At 38.4% G+C, this 17091-nt stretch overlaps 1 protein-coding gene across 6 annotated transcripts in view; it reads left to right on the top strand.

The window, feature by feature from the left end:
* Window positions 1–17091, top strand: part of HHAT (hedgehog acyltransferase) — a 124655-nt gene that overhangs the window by 83933 nt on the left and 23631 nt on the right. The window contains exons 9-10 of one of the 6 annotated variants that reach the window (XR_014850725.1): window positions 1364–1482; window positions 3185–3319. The exons of 4 other annotated variants lie outside the window; for them this stretch is intronic. Coding sequence is in view for 1 of the 2 variants with exons in the window: in XM_085054905.1 (XP_084911031.1) it covers window positions 3185–3449 (265 nt within the window). In the remaining variant the exon portion in view is untranslated. Of the gene's footprint in view, window positions 1–1363; window positions 1483–3184; window positions 3955–17091 lie in introns of those variants that run through there. One more of the 6 variants, XM_085054905.1, reaches the window with a different exon arrangement.

Here is a 17091-nt window from a genome sequence, read left to right as displayed (position 1 = left end):
GGGATTTTGCATTTGTTCTCTTTATTTGGGATAGCACTGCAAGAATAAAGTACGTGCCTCCAGATAACTGTCTGTAGCAAGCTATGGCTGCACAAAATACACTTCTGCATTTCTGAAAAATGGGATCTTCTGACTTGTGGTTTAAACACTTAGTAGTGTTTAAATTGGGAATGAAGTGTTTCATACTTTTTGGATGATATTGTGAAAATACAGGCAGCTTTTGCAGAACAACCATCTCTATATCTACAGAACTGACAAAAAGGAATGTGGAAGGAAATAATGTTTTGTGTTTAGAAATAATTAGGCTTCAACATTAGAAGCACTGGGAAAAAGTAGACCACTGTCAGGGGTAATTTGCCTTTCTAATTAATTCCTCACAAAAAAGCAATTGCAAATAGAAATACATCTTCTGTATAACCTGAGAGAATTTTAAGAAACATGTAAATATGATAAAATTTGGTGGAAATGCTACAGATTCATATTTTAATTCTGGGCTGTTATTTGAAGATGATTCTCTGTATATTAGCATAACAGTAACTAAGCTTAAACTCTGCAGAAATGGTTAATGTTTTTGTAAAATGAACAAACTTTCAGTGATTTAAAAATAGATTACTCTCTTGAATTAACTTCATTTCAGTGATTAGATACAATGAGACATCTATTAACTGAATGCTTTTATTGCCACTTGACTTACTTGGAGTTGGAGAATAAGTTCTAGTCATCCTCCAGTGATTTGTTGTTTATTACAGTACTGCTTGTCTTGCATTCAGTCTGGTTTTAAGAATAGCTGTTGCCAGGTTTTCCATCACTTTATGTCTCTGCTTTTATGGGCAACAATCATAGTTGAGATTCCCACCTGTGGAAGATTTTCCCTGCCTTCTCTGGTTCCAGATTCCAGAACTTAAGGTTTGTTGACTTTTTGAATTGTCTGATCAGAGTTTTGCATGACTCAAGAGCAATGGCTATGGTGCAAAATTTATAATGAATAATTTTGCAATTTCTTATTAATGTTTTTGCCTTTTTGCTCTGTGGTAGTACAGGGCATTGTCTTTTGCAGATTTTCAACTGCCTACAGGACTTGTTATAACAGGTAGTATTTAAACCCTGACTTTAGGTAGATAGATTTTATAGAAACCATCAGTATTTCACTTCTGTATCAGCCTTAACAGGGACAAAGTGTTTTGTACAGCAGGCAGAAATTGCTCCTGCAGACCAATCTTCTGTTATTTGCACTTTCCTGTAGATGTGATATGCAAGCTCTTTCTTTTGGTGTTTGATTCTCAAAAATTAATAGTGACAAGTTAGCACAGCTATAACTAAGTGAAAAGTTGTTGAAATTGAAATGAATTGTCTCTGATTGAAGGGTCTGAAACACAAGTCCTATGAGGAGCAGCTGAGAGCACAAGGGTTGTTCAGTCTGGAGAAAAGAAGGCTCAGGAGAGACCTTATTGCTCTCCACAACTATCTGAAAGTCGTGGCAAGGTGGGGGTTGGTCTCTTCCAGGCAACAAGCAATAGGTGAAGGGGAAATGACCTCAAGTTGCATCTGGGGAAGTTCATTTTGGATATTAGGAAAAATTTTCTTCAGTGAAAGCCTGGTTAAGCACTGGAGCAGGTTCCCCAGGGAAGTGGTTGAGTCAGCATCTCTGGAAGTATTCGTAAAACAAGTGGACATGGCACTCCACAATAGGCTTTAGATGAGTTTAGGTGGTGTTTGGCTAAAGGTTGGGCTTTACCTTGCCAGTCTTTTCCAACCTTAACAGTTCTATGATTCTCTGAATTTCTGGTCACAATCTGTAGAAGATTTATGGTATATGCCAACAAAACTGCAGATGTAATGCAGTTATACAGAGATTGCTCAAAGAAGATGTGATCTTATTTATGTCACAAAGTTAAAAGATATTTTGGTGCTAGGAGGGAAGTTATCTATATTATAGAACATTAACCCTTGTTGTTTTTCGGACAGTGCTTAGAGAAAGATGTGAAAGTCAGAGGCATAGAGCTCAAAAAGGAGTTTCGGAATGTGAGTGTCTAATTCCATACATGCCCTTTGTCTCACTCAAAATTATTTTTGTGCCTAACATTGCTGTTTTGAATGTGGTTTTTTTCTGTCCTCTTGTGTTGAAGTGAGGAAAGACATAAACACAGTCCACCTCAAACTAGGAGCAGTGACACGAGGTTTTATGAAGTGCTGTCATGTGCATAGAACAAATCAATGGGGAAGGCCTGAAATTATTCTCAAATTTCTTCCACCTTAACAAAAGTGTCAGAAAGCAATAATCAGGCAGAAGTGTCTCACTTCAGCTGGTGGTGACTGAAGAGTTCAGAAGTAAATTACAAAAATAATGGCAGCTTTCATTGAGATGTTTCAGCTGTGGAAGTGAATGTGTAGGACTTAAGGCTTTTGCTAAAGCTGTAGGTGCACAGATAATTTTGGGGTTCAAACTGACAAATTATTTAATCACAGAAAGCTGACGTATCTTTGTGCTGGTCATGATTAGTATCCTGGATGCAACTCCATCTTGATGGGGTCATTATCATTTCACTGAAGTAGCACAGACCTTCTAGAACCTGTGCTGACTCCTCTCGTGTGACCTATGGAGACACTTGAGGGCAGACTAGGAAACATTGTTATGACTTACTTGGTAGATATTAAATATTTAATCATCAGTTCATGAAATTGATGGCTTGACATTTTCATTCCAGTTAATAGTGACAAAATAACTTTTTTTAAAGTATAGTAATGTGAATAACTGCATATGTGTGAATAAATTTTAGTCCACTTTCTCCTGAATCACAGAATCATTTAGGTTAGCAAAGACTGACCTCCAAGATCATTGAGTCTGACCCTTGACTGATCACCACGGTGTCAACTAGACCACAGCACTAAGTGCCATGTCCAGTCATTTCTTAAAGACTTCAGGGATGGTGACTTCACCACTGCCCTAGGCAGCCCATTCCAATACTTGGCAACCCTTTCTGTGAAGAAATTTATGATTCCTACCTGAACCTCCTCTGACATCACTTTTCTGGAGTAAAGTGATTTTTTTCTTCATTATTATTAAACAACAAAGTTATAATGCCATTATGTTGGGTCAGCATTTTGTGCTTGGGTTTGGTTTTGGTTTTTTTTTTGTCCTCGTAACATATAGCTTCAGACCTTGAAATTATATCTCTTCCAACAGATTATGTTGTGTTGAGATCAAGTCCTCATCCAGGCCTTCCCATCCTGTCCTTCCTGAAGAGCCTGTATCCATCCCTCACAGCACTCTAGTCACAACTGCACAAAGACTTCTGGCTCCTCCTGTTTGCTCCCCATGCTGCCTACATCAGAGCACAGGTGTTTCAGAGAGCCACCTAAGCGTGCTGAGTCCCCAGAGCAGGCTTGAGAGCTTTCTCCAAAAGATCATTCCCCATTTATTGCTGTCTTTTGAGCAAAATATATTGTAAGTTTTACAGAGGTGTATGGTAGGAGTCCTGGAACAAATTACAGAAGCGTTTAAAGTCAGTATTCTTTGTTGAGCACATCTCTTTCTTTTGCCTACATTTTAATTTATGATCAACATTAAGGAGGTATGGGGTTCTTCTTCTGTGTTATCAGTTTAGTGCTAACCCATACAAAATTATGTTAGTGACAAATGCTCCCAAACAACTCTGTTTAGAAGTGCACTGTATGCTGAACATGGCCTCCTCTTTTTTGTTAGTTTAGCTTGGTTGAAATTTTCTGATATCAGTGTGATGTTTATGGAAAGATGCTTAATCAACATTTTTTTTAATACAAAGAAATGAAAGTGAGCTCTAAAGAGATGATTTATTCTTTTATATGTAATAAACTAGTTGTTATCTGTCTTATTAATTTATTCTGGGTTTGCTATCATTCCATCTGTGCTTTTTTGAGTTGTTGCTACTAAACAAAAAGGTATCAATTAAATATTTATATATGAGCACCTGGCAACCGGTTGTGTAGTGTACAGTTCTGCAGACTCTGTGAGAAATGTCAGCTCACAAAAGTTGTTAGTGACAGCCTGGAGGGAGGGAAGCACTGACACAGCAGTGACCTTGCAGACCTGATAGAAATGGACAATATATCTTGTCAATCACTGGACCTAGGAAAGGAATCAGGGAATACAAAATGTGGGAACAATAAGGCAGAACAAACAGAGGGCAGTAGGGAAATAAAATCTGTTCCTCCAATACAAGTTGTCTGAGACAATTCTTTGTCTCTTTGTGATGTATGTGCTTCTTCCTTTTTGCTGTTTCTGTAGGCAAGACATTAGAAAGGGAAGATAAGAGCATCAACTAGTCCTGTCTGACTGAAGGCACTTTACAATTTTATCCTACCTGCCCTTTTGCTGATTGGAGGTAAATGAGACCAGAGGAGAGCTTTCCTGCATTGACTTAGGGTTAGCAGGAGGAGAAAACAGGACTACTGGGCATTATTTCTCATGCATACACAAATGACTCAGAAGACATGATCTAAAGAGATTTGGTGCTTCCAAGAGCAGTGGGCTTTGGTTCCTCTTCACTCTACAGAAACCATAGTCACATTTACAAAAACACTGAGAAGTGCTGTGGTGTGCTTTTAGAAGCATCTCGTAATTCATACTGCCAAATGGTAAATCATAACACTGGGCACTGGAGGAGTAATTCCTCTGTATTCAGAGGAAGAGCGAAATGATGGGGAGTGGGAAGATGGTGCGTGGATTGAGTTCTGACAGCGTGTCAGGCTGGGCTTCTTGGAGGCAGATGGCATTAAAATGTCAGAGCATTAAAATAAGCATGTCAGGAATAGGATTGGGCATGTAAGAGGTAATTATTCCACAGAAAAGTGATATTTCTATGAAACAGATTCTGAGAGGATTTAGGATGGTTGCTGCTGTAATTAGCTGTGTTAGGCTTATCATCCTGTCTTTCAGCCCTGGCAGGGGACTGCCACAATCCTTTTAGTTGACAGACTCAATTATTTAAATAAAGGCAAAATGAATGAATCTTCCAATCCTACCTTTATGATCTGGGAAAGGAAAACCTTTGCTTGGAAAAGGTCTTCAGAAAGTCTCTTTTCAAGTTACTCAGGAGCTGCTCTGAATTAGGTTCCTATTGATTTAGGTAAGAGTATTGATTCTCAGCTGATGTTCAGCATTTTTGCACCATTCACTGTTACAGCAGAACCATCTATCTATCTTTTGCATATTACCTGAACTGATGGCCCTACTCAACATTGCAGTAATGGGTGTCTGTGTGTGAAGGTAAAAGTACTCTGTAATATGTTGCCTGTAGATGTTGTTTTTTTCTAACACAGCACACTGAAGGCCATGGCTTTGCATCTGAATTTAAGCCAGGTTTTTGGCTGTAAGTTGTCCTCTCAAATGACATAGTGCAATGAGATAGTTTTGTGTCAGGAACACTTAGCTCTGATGTCCATTTTTCAGTAAAAAATGCTGTTCATCTGAACTGCTGGGGCTCAATTCATCCTACATATTATGATGGTTTTTTAGGCCATCTTGTGTGTCTGCTCATTAAATCCTTGTTTTGAGACAGAATTCCTGTATGGTGGGGCCAGGACCACACCGTAATTCTAAGAAATTACTGCATTAGCCAGAGTTAGTTTAACTCTGGAGTTAGTTTCACACCCATTGCTTTTACTATGGACTCTATACATAACTGAAGTTGAAACTTGCACAGTCTTTCAGTTCCTTTACAGCTCTCTGTATTAAACTGTCTGGGAAGTCCTCCAATGACCAGTTCTCCTTTGGTACCTTTTGTGGTATGTGACCAAACTTTTCTAACATAATTTGCAGTGTGTGTGTCTAGTGAATAGAATTGTGAGAAATTAAATGTAGTAGGTTTTGATTGTCAGGGAAAAACAAACATTGCACCATGTTGACCTAATATGTGATAGAGAATTTCAGGCAGCCAATGTTACTATCTTATGCCTCTTTGCTGTCAGTATCAAATTTTGCCTTAGATTTTTCACAGATTTTGAGAGTATTTGCCTAAAAAATGAAAACTTCTCAGGAAAATTACTGAAAATTGCTGAAAATAAATTAGTTAGATCTGCCTTTCTCTTTTCCTCATTCTCAGTCAGATAGTTTTTTTCCTAACCTTTATAATTTCTGCCACTTTTGACTTTTGGGTTTGCCCATTCAGCTTGGTTGCTTAATGCTGTGGTGTCCTTATCTAGCTGCTGTCTCAGACTCGTTCTTGATGACAATGATAAAAAATCAGCAGTAGCAAGGATGACCATTAATTCCAGCTAATTACAGTAACTACTCCATTTCAGTCAGCCCTACTTTGGCATTTTCCCCAGTCTGCTTTCTCACTTCCCAAAAGTCCACCTCGTTAACTTCCGTGTAGGTAGCTGGAACAGACATGGCACTGATGGACAGCACACTTGGCATTGTGGTTGACCTGAAAGCACTTGTTACATCCCTGTGTTTCCATGGCATCCTATGGGAAGTGTTCCTGTATCCCAATGAACTGTTTAAGGTTTCTCTAAAAATACCTGTGTTGAAAAATAGGTACACCTCCAACACATACAGAAATACTGAAAATGTAAACAATGGTTCATGAAGGTTGTTCACAATTACCTAGTGCGGTGGATTGTTTGGGTGGGATAATGGGGGTAAACTCTGCTCATTTTGGCAGCAGAAGGTGATGCACATGTGTCCCCACCTCCAAGGGTAAGTGTTTAGATGCAGTTACAAATTATGAACAATTGGCTTTACCCCTGGAAGGGTGACTTTGAGGATGGTTCTCATTATCTCTGCAATGGATTGATTTAGGTTGTTTACAACCTCCTTGTCATCTTTGTTTTTTCCTCTGATGACATATTATGTTTGTAGGCTGTCATTATGCAATGTTTCATATCTATAGATGGCATCCCTATTTTCATACATAGTTACAAAAGTATAATGGGAAATATAACGAGCAATTTCCTCCTGTGGTGCAGTCAAGTACTAGCTTATATGACTCAAGTGTCAGGGGAGGACAGGACAGGATTTGGAACTAGATTCTGGGGCAACACTGCTTGATTTTGTTTAGTGTTTTGAATTTTTTCCACTGATTGCTTTTTATATCATGCAGATAGTCTTGATAGTCTCTAGCTTAGCTACCTTCAGCAGCACAATTCAGTGTGTCCTTGAAACCTCATTGTCACACTTGCAGAGTGCTCTGTTTTTTTAAACTTTCATTGCTGAGAACCTTTGTTCCTAGATAGAGTGCTGCGGTGTGATGATGTACATGGAATGGTCCAGTTGGTATTGAATACTGAATTCTTTTCACTACCATGAGTTTTAACATTCTGTAGACTTCTACCCTACTCAGTACTAATCAAGTTCAAATTTTGGGCCCTGTGGGGCTGAGAGACCCAAAAGATTTCATTGTGAAGGTGTGAGAGACCAACCAGGGTCAGCAGCCCTAACCCTCAAAGATAATGAATCTCTCTACATGCAGGCTGAAGGCTGATCTTTTCAAGAGTGTAATTCGTTTGGTAATAAAGTCCACAGTTTTGTAGTGAGCACCTACCCAAATTAAGGGTCATGGTCTCACCTTTTAGTCCATGCATTTTGGAAAATGTATGCGCAGTCTCCCTTTGCGCAATACTACTGTGCTGTATTGCACATGCATTTTTCCCTCTCTGATGAATAAAGCACAGAGTATGGTGGGTTTCATTTTGGTTTTTTGTGAGGTGTTTTTTGTTTGTTCATACTTTTTTTTTTTTAAAGACATAACCAGAGTGCATTCAGATGCTGTAGTGGTGGGTCTAGGATCAGCGTTTTTGCAGAACAAGCCAGAATGTTTGACAAGCACAGTCTGTTTCAAATAAAATACAGAATATGTACCGGTGCCTGAAATTGACTTTGGAACAAACAGAAGTCTTTTGAGTATTGTTTTCAACAGATATGGTATCCTGGATCACACATGACTTGCAGAGAAGAAACTATGTTAAGATGACATTCAGTGTAACTTTCTTGTCCGACAGATTAGAATCTGCATTTTAGCCGTGAGAGTTATGAAAAATCTCGTTTAATTAAGTATTTGACTTAATATGGCTTTCCGTGTATCTATTTCATGCATCAGCATATGAGAAGCTTTACTGAACCCTATTAAATCAGAGTGCACTTTTGAAAGATATTTTCCTATGCATTTTAAGACAGATTGCAATATGGTAATTTATCTGCCTTGAAAGTAACTTGCCCTTCCCAAGTACGCAGAAGAAAATAATATCTCTTTAGAAAAGTCTAGAAACTTATTAGAAAAATCTTTAGCGTCAGACACATCAGTGGAGAATTCATTGATAAGCTGAAGAGTCTAGAGAATAAATAACTGCTAGCTGTGTTCTTCCTATGTGTTCTTTCATTCCCAAAAGCGATATGTATTCATACATCAGTAATAATGATGCTTTAGACTTAAATCACTTTCTAATTTCCAGGTGCTGCACAGATTTTAATTAATATCTCACCTTACTTCCAGTCAGCTCATTCTCACTGAGTCAGAACACATTATTCCTCGGTATGCAATGTTTCAGCATAATCAACTTTCAGCTTGCAAATAGTCTAAAATCTGTTCTTTCTACTGTACAAGCAGTTCTTAAGAGTTATACATGGCAAGGTCAGTTGCATTTGAATAATTATGATATAATTTGAAAACATAATTACCATCTGGGCAGTAAATTCATTTCCATCATTATCGGTCAAATGTCAAATTTCTAGGATACACTTAATTTCTGTTTCTCATTCCTTCTTCATTCTGTTTTAATTTTCTTAAATTGGGTCTTGTATTTTAGTAATATAGGAAGAAAATGATTCTGCAAATAAACAAAAAAGTGTGCTGGGTTTTTGTCCTTCTGCAGTTCATTTCCACATTGAATTCTTTTCCTGATCTTTTCTCCACTTTTGCAAACCTGCTGATGAGAAGAAGTAGGGTGCTTGCAAATGGTGCCAACACAGTTAGATAGATCCTTATCTGTGTTTGCTTTGAAGTGTGAGTTCAATCACTTAGCTATTAGATGAAGCTGATGTTAAAACTTTGGGTCTATATAAAGTGGTTTGGGGAGTTTGTTTAGTCATGTTAATTCTGTTGTTAGTGTCAGAATCATGGTAACTTCAGAAAGCCTCGAATTTGAAGTTGAACATGTCAAGCAATTATTTTCTTATTATAATAGAGGTCAGTAGAGAATGTTGGATAACTTGAATTGTTTGCATATTTGATCATCCCTTGCCAGCAGCAAATGCAAATGAGAGACAGTGCTTCATGCCTACCTCTGAACTAGTCAAGTAGTGTCAATAAAACATTCTCTTCTTTCCTTTTGTCTCTCACATGTACATGCAGAAATTCACAAGGAGTTAGCAGAATGACAGCTTGGGGGTGCAGGCCTTACTGTGCTCCTTAGAGCTCTGACAAGCCCAGGACAGTGTGACCTGGCAGCAAGATACTAAGACTTCCTCAGAAATGAAACCAAGGTAGCCTCTTAAAACCCTGCCCAGGGCTTACTGCTTTCCTGCCAAAGCATGAGATATGCTGAATGTTGAGTCAGGGACATTGGATATTGTCTCAAGGATGGTAGAATTTCACTGTGCAGGTCACGATGCTGTCCTAGTTTGTGACCTTTTCCAGAGGCAGGGATGGGATAGTTGAATACTTTGCACTAAGTGCTTGATCAGTCTCTGTGCTTTAGATTTGGTGACCAGTAGTCGTAAAGTGGTTTGCACTCTGAGAGAGTCCTCCAAACCAGAGACAAATTTGCTGCAGTGAGTATATCAGAAAAAAGTACTGTGTCTGTGAAGTGCAGGAGCCTGTGAGGAACGAAAAAAAGTGTTGTCAGTTACTACTTGTTTAAAAGGAGGGTGAATATATGAATGGAAAGCTCTTTGGATCACTTTAAAAGCTTTAGATTCTGCATGATATGTAAGTATATGTGTCTGTTGTTAAGCATTTACATGCTGTCCAATTAAGCAAGACAGGCCTGTGCCTAACATGGGATCAGTAGAGTTTAAATACACCATTGGTTTGTAGTCACATCACTTGTCTTGTTCCTTCACATAATGGCTTTCAGAGCCATTAATGGCAGAACAGTGCTTGTACCAAAATGATTTTGTCTGAACTGGCAGAATGTTAAACCTAAATAGCATTATCAACTAGAAAAGTTTGAAACATGGATAGGACAGGCTTGTCTCACGTGTCAAGCACTCTGTACAGGCTCCTGCCTGATTTTGGATGCTATCTACAGTCTGACATGGCTGTGTGGTATTATTGATCCTTGCAGGATTATGTACAGAGAAGATAAATACTTGGATACAACAAAAGGTTTGTTGCTGCTTTATTTCTTGCTGTAAGGAATGTGGAAAGAGAATGCTTTCTTAATTACTGAATCTTAATGACTAGACTAGAAGTGGTACTGAAATAATGCTGGGTTAATTTTCAATATTACACTTCAATTTTAACTAAAACAGGACTGAAGTGAATCAGTTGCAGTTAACAGATTACACAGTAAACAGGTGATACAGTCCATTCCTTCATCTGGTTTTGCCCAGTGCAAAAAACCCCAAGAGGGAGGAATCAAACCTGCAGTACAAAAAATATTTTCTACGTTTTGGTCACAAAACTGAAGATTGATCATAAATATGTTTTCTTGGTCATTTTACCTTTCCAAAATTGTGAGTTAAAAATGGAGTAGTGGGGTGGTTTTTCATATTGCTATTTTCCTTTAGAAAGTGAAAAAGCATAGCAAAGGTGGCTGAAAGTAGAAGATGGAGAAGAGTGCCCTTGCTATTGATTTAAACTTTACCTACTGAGCAAAACAGGAATCATAGGAATCACAGCTAGGCTACCATCAAAGAAGGTACTCTGATTTAATATTGAACTCTATTAACAACATTAAAAAAATGCTGTATGATAATTATGAACAGGTTTTCTTTCTCAGATACCGCTAGCAAAGTATCTGTCTTGTGCAAAGATCCTGTTGATCACAGGTGTTATTGTTGTGAAGAAATGTGTATTACACAACTAGACTTAGGTGTAAAACTCAATTTACAATTTAAATTTTGCCTGCATTCACTTCTATTAATTCTTTGTGGTTGTTACATTAGGAGCTAAAAATCACCTCCAGTTCTGAATGGCAGCAGTCCTGCCTGAAATCCTCAACCTTCTGCCAGCAGTGTATGCTTTAGAGGTTGTAACACCAACTGTTACAGCTGGCTTTATGCTGTTCCCTGTAGCTTTAAAAGGATGTTGCAGCTTGCTTAAATGAGTCCATGTTCAGATCCTTTGGTTTCCAACCTTTCTCATCATGTGAGGCAGGAGCAGAAAAGCCATTACCTGTTGAGATCTCAGGAGTAGCTTTGGCAGCTTGTGTGTTCCAGCTCAGAGGAGAGGTGATGAGGGAGTGGGGGGACAATGGCTGTCCAAGAGGGATTACCTCAGGAGACTGTGTCATATGCTCAGCTTATCCCATAAAGGCACAGAAGAGAATCTGAGATGCTCTGAGTGTTCACAGAAGAGAGCTGTTTGTATGTTTGTTCTTCAAATAAAATTGGAGCTTAGCACTGATACCTCACTGCTCAGCTGCAAAGTTAGTACCCTGCATGTGCTCAGGAGAGGATTTAACTGGCAGGCTTAATGTTAAGGACTGTAGTTTAGTTTGCACTGTATTTTCTTATGGTTTCTGTACCCTACGGAGATAATTACTTCTCAATCAATATGCAAGTAAAAATATCAATAGATTGTGGAAGCACAGTAAGAGTTCACATGTATGAAGGCTTGGAAGATGAAAACTCTTCAGCCAGGTCATAATTATGTACAGCTATTCTTGCCCAGTGTATGAGATGAGAAAATCTTTATATCTTGCATGTGCTATTAGGTTTTTTAGTGAAGAATTTTTTATGTAGGAAACATTGTTTTTAACAATAAAATGGAAATCTTTTAATGCATATGCTCTGGGAATTGAAAAGACTGAAATAACATTCAAATGGAAAGAAAAGTCTGTCAAGTTCACTCTGCTAAATCCAATCTCCAGACTAAGTAAGTGGTGAAAGAATATATTTTTGTCCTGCTGCTTTGCTAAATGTGTGCTCTGCTTAATGAACCCTACCCCTTCATCCACAAACCTCACAAAACATGCAAGGGTCCAGCACAAACATTGTTGTGAATGCATACAAAAAAAGATGTACAAACATAGAATTATTCAATTAAAATAATAGAATTCTTTTTTCTCTTGAAATAACACTTAATTTTAGCATCATCTCTGTAACTGTGAAAGGTCAATAAATCTTTCTGATTCTTCAGTCCTCAAATCTTGAAAATGTTTGGTTTGGCTAATTTTAGGAGTAGAGCAGAGGATGCTTGGTGCAAAAGGTACTTGGAAATGAAAACAAGCACATAATCCAGATCCTTATACGTCTGAAACTGATGAAAAAAATCTTGCTGACAATACAAGAAAATATGGTCTGGCGTTTTCTTTTATGAACAAATAAACTGATCTTGGTTATCATTGTTACAGGATAGAATGGAGACTGAGACAATCATAGAATTGCCAGATGGTCACAAGAAGAGGATGGAGTGGGCTGCTGTTGTGGGACCAGGGGGTATTTAGTTTGTAGAAGAAGGTGAGAAACAACTGAAGGTGGCTTAGCATCACTAGTGGCCAAATGTGCAAGTAAAAATGAGGAAGTATCATTTTATGCCCACTCAACTTCACATTAATTCTCACCGAACATTAATAAACAGTACTGTAGTGATGGGTCATTATCAATCTCTGCAGTGGTGCTGTCAAACAAAACATTTGCATTGTAAACAGAAAATGTTCCAGGATGTTGTCAACATACTTGACCCCACATAATTATATTTGGCTTTTTGGTATTCATGAATTCTGTGCATATGGCTCTGATCTGCCACTGTATGAGCTCATAACAGAGAATCATGTAGTTCAGGCAAGAGGTGGGGGGAGAGTGGGAGACTACTTCTTGGCCTGGCTGAGCATTTCCAGTCTACTTCAGGGCAAAGAGTCAAATCACTGGTGAAGGTACACCTGAAATTCAGGTACCTTTTCATTGCATCATAGCTTTTGGTCTCAGCCAGAAGCTGATGGATGTCGTACCCCCACATCCTTCCTTCTGAAGTAACCTGTCTGTGGAAAGAGAAGACCTCTTGGAGCCAAAGGTCTGCTGCAATGTGAAGGCAGAAAGCGTTGGGTAATGCTCTGCTTGCAGTTCTCCAAGTTGAGTGACACCTATGTGAGTGATGACTTGTGACAGGGAAAAGCCATTTTCAAGTAAAGGACCATTCTCTTCAAGATGGTGGAAAATCAATAGCTGAGAGCAGTGGTTGCCTGCTGTCTGCCAGCTGAGGCTGGAGTCAAGGACAAATCTTCCACCTCCAACCAGCATCACCCATGGTTTGGGGGTGCAGAGCCTCATGCTTGTGTTTAGTGTGGTGGGGCACTGTTTGTGCATGCACTCTTTTTGTCATCTTCATTGCCATCATGGCAAAACTGCAGTAGGATGGAGGGATTTTGTATTGTCTGATTCTCTTCCTGGTGTGGAGCTTACAGCCCGGGGAGATACTTGCACCCTGTTGCCTAATGGTAGCAGTTTTTGTATAATGAAGAATGAAATAAATGCCTTGTTCAATATTTTGTGAATTATTCAAACAGTTTAAAAACTAATCCATAGCTATCTTACCTCATGATGTTATCTCATGATGTTCTTTAGATTGCTGGTTATACTTTAACAGACAGATTTGTTTTTTTCTTGAGGTTTTTCAGGGAAAATAAGGCAGTTTGGTGTTGATGATTCTATTTAATTCTTTGAAGCTACCTTACTTCTGAATGCTATTTCTTAGCTGGTTAGCCCCAAGTCCTAAGGATGAGGTAAGCACAAGCTGCCATTCATAGTGTGTTCCCAAGTACCACCTGGAATTCACTAAGCAGTTCCCAAGATTGGTGAAATTTCCTTATTTATGCTTGGTTAAGCCCACTTTTAAAGAAAGAAAAGGACTTAGTTTGCTTTTTACAGTCTGTTGAAATCTCAAGAAGCAGAAAACATGAAAAACAAGCACTGGTGACCCAATGTGTAAATCAGATGCTTCTTTGAATACCTTTCAGAGAATTTCATGCAGGCACACTGGCTAGAATGCTGCTGGCAGCCTTAATGGTCTTTAACCTGTTTTTTGTCTTGTCTTGCCTACATTTGTACTTACCAGTTAAAACTAGTTTTGTTGATTCATCCTCTTGGGGCTTTTTGTGAGGATCAATGCAAAGTCATTCTTTTATCAATCATTATTTGTTCTCTCTTTCTTACAAAAAGATTACCTGTAGACAACTGGAGAGATAAACAGCTCAGTGTTGTAGCAGGATAAGAAGATTTATGGTACATTTTGTACTTAACCTTCCATGATACCCCAACTGATGATTTTTCCCTGGCACTTTTACCATTCCCTTTTCCTTGAGTATGCACCTTTTTTTCCCCCCCCGCCACTTTTTATTTGTTTTTTCTCATCCTTCCAAACTTATTTAAATTTCTGTCTGTAACTACAGCATTTCTTTCTCAAGTTCTACCTTTGTATTGGATTAATATCTTGCTGTATGTTTAAAACTTATTGGTTTAGCTCTAGCCCCTGTCACTACTGACTTCACAGAACTGCCTTTTTCCATATAAATTTTTATCTGGAGTGAACCCTATTCCTGGCGGCTGTTAGGAGAGTATGTATATTCTCTCTTCACAAATAATAGAAAAGGAGATTATCATTATTTAAGGGTGTTACTTCAAGAGAAGTAAATATTTTGCTTCACTCTGCTTAATTAAATTTATATTCATTCTCACTTACGTAACAATTAGGGAGCATTGATTTGAGCTGGTAAATGTGTATTGTACTCCACATCAGAGGAGATTTAACTCTGCTGGTGTTTGAAGGGTTTTTGACACAGGCTGGAGAGTGCAGAGAAGTTCTTTATTGTGCAAGGTGCTGTATAATCTTAAGTCATCCCAGCTTTGCCTAGACATCTTCATGCCTTGGCTGTACTTTATAAATTGCCATTTCCAAGAACTGCAAATAGTGTTTTCTAAGAAATGTGAGCTCAGAAGCGGTGAGTGAATTACTCAGTTTGGAATAATGTCAAAAGCCCAACTCTTCAAACTATATGCACTTGCAATTTGGAGGAGCATGTAACGCTACACTTTCCTCAGGCAGATACGTTGATATTTGTCGATTTTCCTGCTATATTTATGCAACGTCTCTTCTGTATTTCTGCTTTTCATTAATTGCATGCCTTTATTTCAGAGATCTGTTGAAGTACATTTTGTTGGTGTCGGTTTATAATTTGAAGATTGTAACACTGAGTCTTCACTGACTTTGGAAATTTGAACATTATTCTGGTTTCACAAAAATTTGTATTTCTGATTTACCTTTACCCAAGTGAAGGTCTTCTGACATCTTGATTTCTATTTTTCTATAGAACTATACAGCCCAGTGAAGCAAAGGTATTTTGTGGTTTAGTGAAAATGCTGTGTGGTCTGTGGATATTAATCATGCCCTTTGACATGGATGTGTACAAAAGGGATATAAAAATGCAAAAGAATCATCAAACTCTCCACAAAGGAGTCTGCAAAGATTAAACAGTCTTTCTGTTACCTAGCAAATTTTAGAGGGCTATTCAACTTTATCCCTTGTCTCCAAGCAAAAATGGTTTAAAAAGGAAAATAAATAGGTTCTGTTGTAGTGACTGCATTTTAGGCACTCCTTTGACAGAGGCATGCTGGAAAAGGTAGCTCTTAAGTGCGTGGTGATGAGTGTATTTTAAACATCTGAATTCACACATGCAGATGAATCCACATTTTTTCTGATGTACCTGGCATATTAAGATTAGCAGAATGGCTACATAGCTTGTGCTTAAACCTATGGAATTTAAAGCAGCTTTCTAAGAGAACAGAAGAAACACAGTACTTTATTCTTGGCATGGTCAAAAAACAAATGACACATACTTAACAGTTTTTCACTAACTGAACCACAAACAGTTCAATATGTGCAGTGACACGCAGAGGAAGAACTGGTCTATGTTGCTTCAGCTCTAGTTGAAAACGACTCCAAAATGTGCTGTTGTGAATGCACTGCTATGAAGAGAGGGGAGATAGCAAGGGAAGAGATTTGTTGCCAAGGGTTTATTTGTGTGGGGAAATTATGCCTATGCAGCCTCCAGTTCAGGTATGCAGAGCTCTGAATTTTGAGCTGGGCCCTCTGATACCAAAATAGACCGGAGGATAAACTTTCCAACACAATTTGACATATTAGAAATCAGGCATTCTTTATTACAACACTGGACACATTTGGAGGATTTTTCCTCTAATTGAATGTGTGTCATGAAATTTTACAACAGGGTACTTACTCCATCATGATTATACACCTTCATTACAATGTACTTCCTAGCTAATATATAAACATGTCTTTTCCTAGAACTAATTTACTTTAGCTGGAGAGATGCTGGATCCCAGTCTCATGTTGGTACACCCAGTCTCATGTTGGAATTTTTGTGCTGGTGTGTTCAGTCCCACCAGTCTGGCGACGACAACTGCCCATCGTAAATCCTGCAGCATTTTACTTAAACATATGAGGTAGTTATTGAGGTCTGCCCTACATACACATCCCATGGGATGTGTGGAGTTTGATAGGGCTAACCATAGAGAAGCTCATAATGGCTTAGTTTTTCTATGCCCTTAGGTTGGATCCTAATTCTCAACAAGCAATTCCGAGCGCTTGTACCCAAGTCAATGAGGTTTCTTGACAGATTTTACTACATTGCAGCTTAATAGTATAATTCATCCTTTCTATTTTTCTGCTGGCTTGTGGCCAGTAGGGAATATATAGGTCCCACTGAATTCCCAAGGCCTTGCTAACTTGTTCCACTATTTTTGCTGTAAAATGAAACCCTCTGTCTAAAGACATTCCTAGAGAAACTCCAAAGCATGGAATTATTTGATTTAACAATGTATTTGCTACTTTTGCCATGCTGGTGCAACAGGGAACCACTTCAGGCCACCCATAAAAGGTATCCACTAAGACTAATAGATATTTATAGCTCTCTTTATATGAGGAAGTTGTGTAA

This window comes from Lichenostomus cassidix, chromosome 3, assembly GCF_008360975.1.
Source record: "Lichenostomus cassidix isolate B80296 chromosome 3, HeHo_3.0, whole genome shotgun sequence".
Taxonomy (NCBI): Eukaryota; Metazoa; Chordata; class Aves; order Passeriformes; family Meliphagidae; genus Lichenostomus; species Lichenostomus cassidix.
This window is presented reverse-complemented; position numbering and strand designations above follow the sequence as displayed.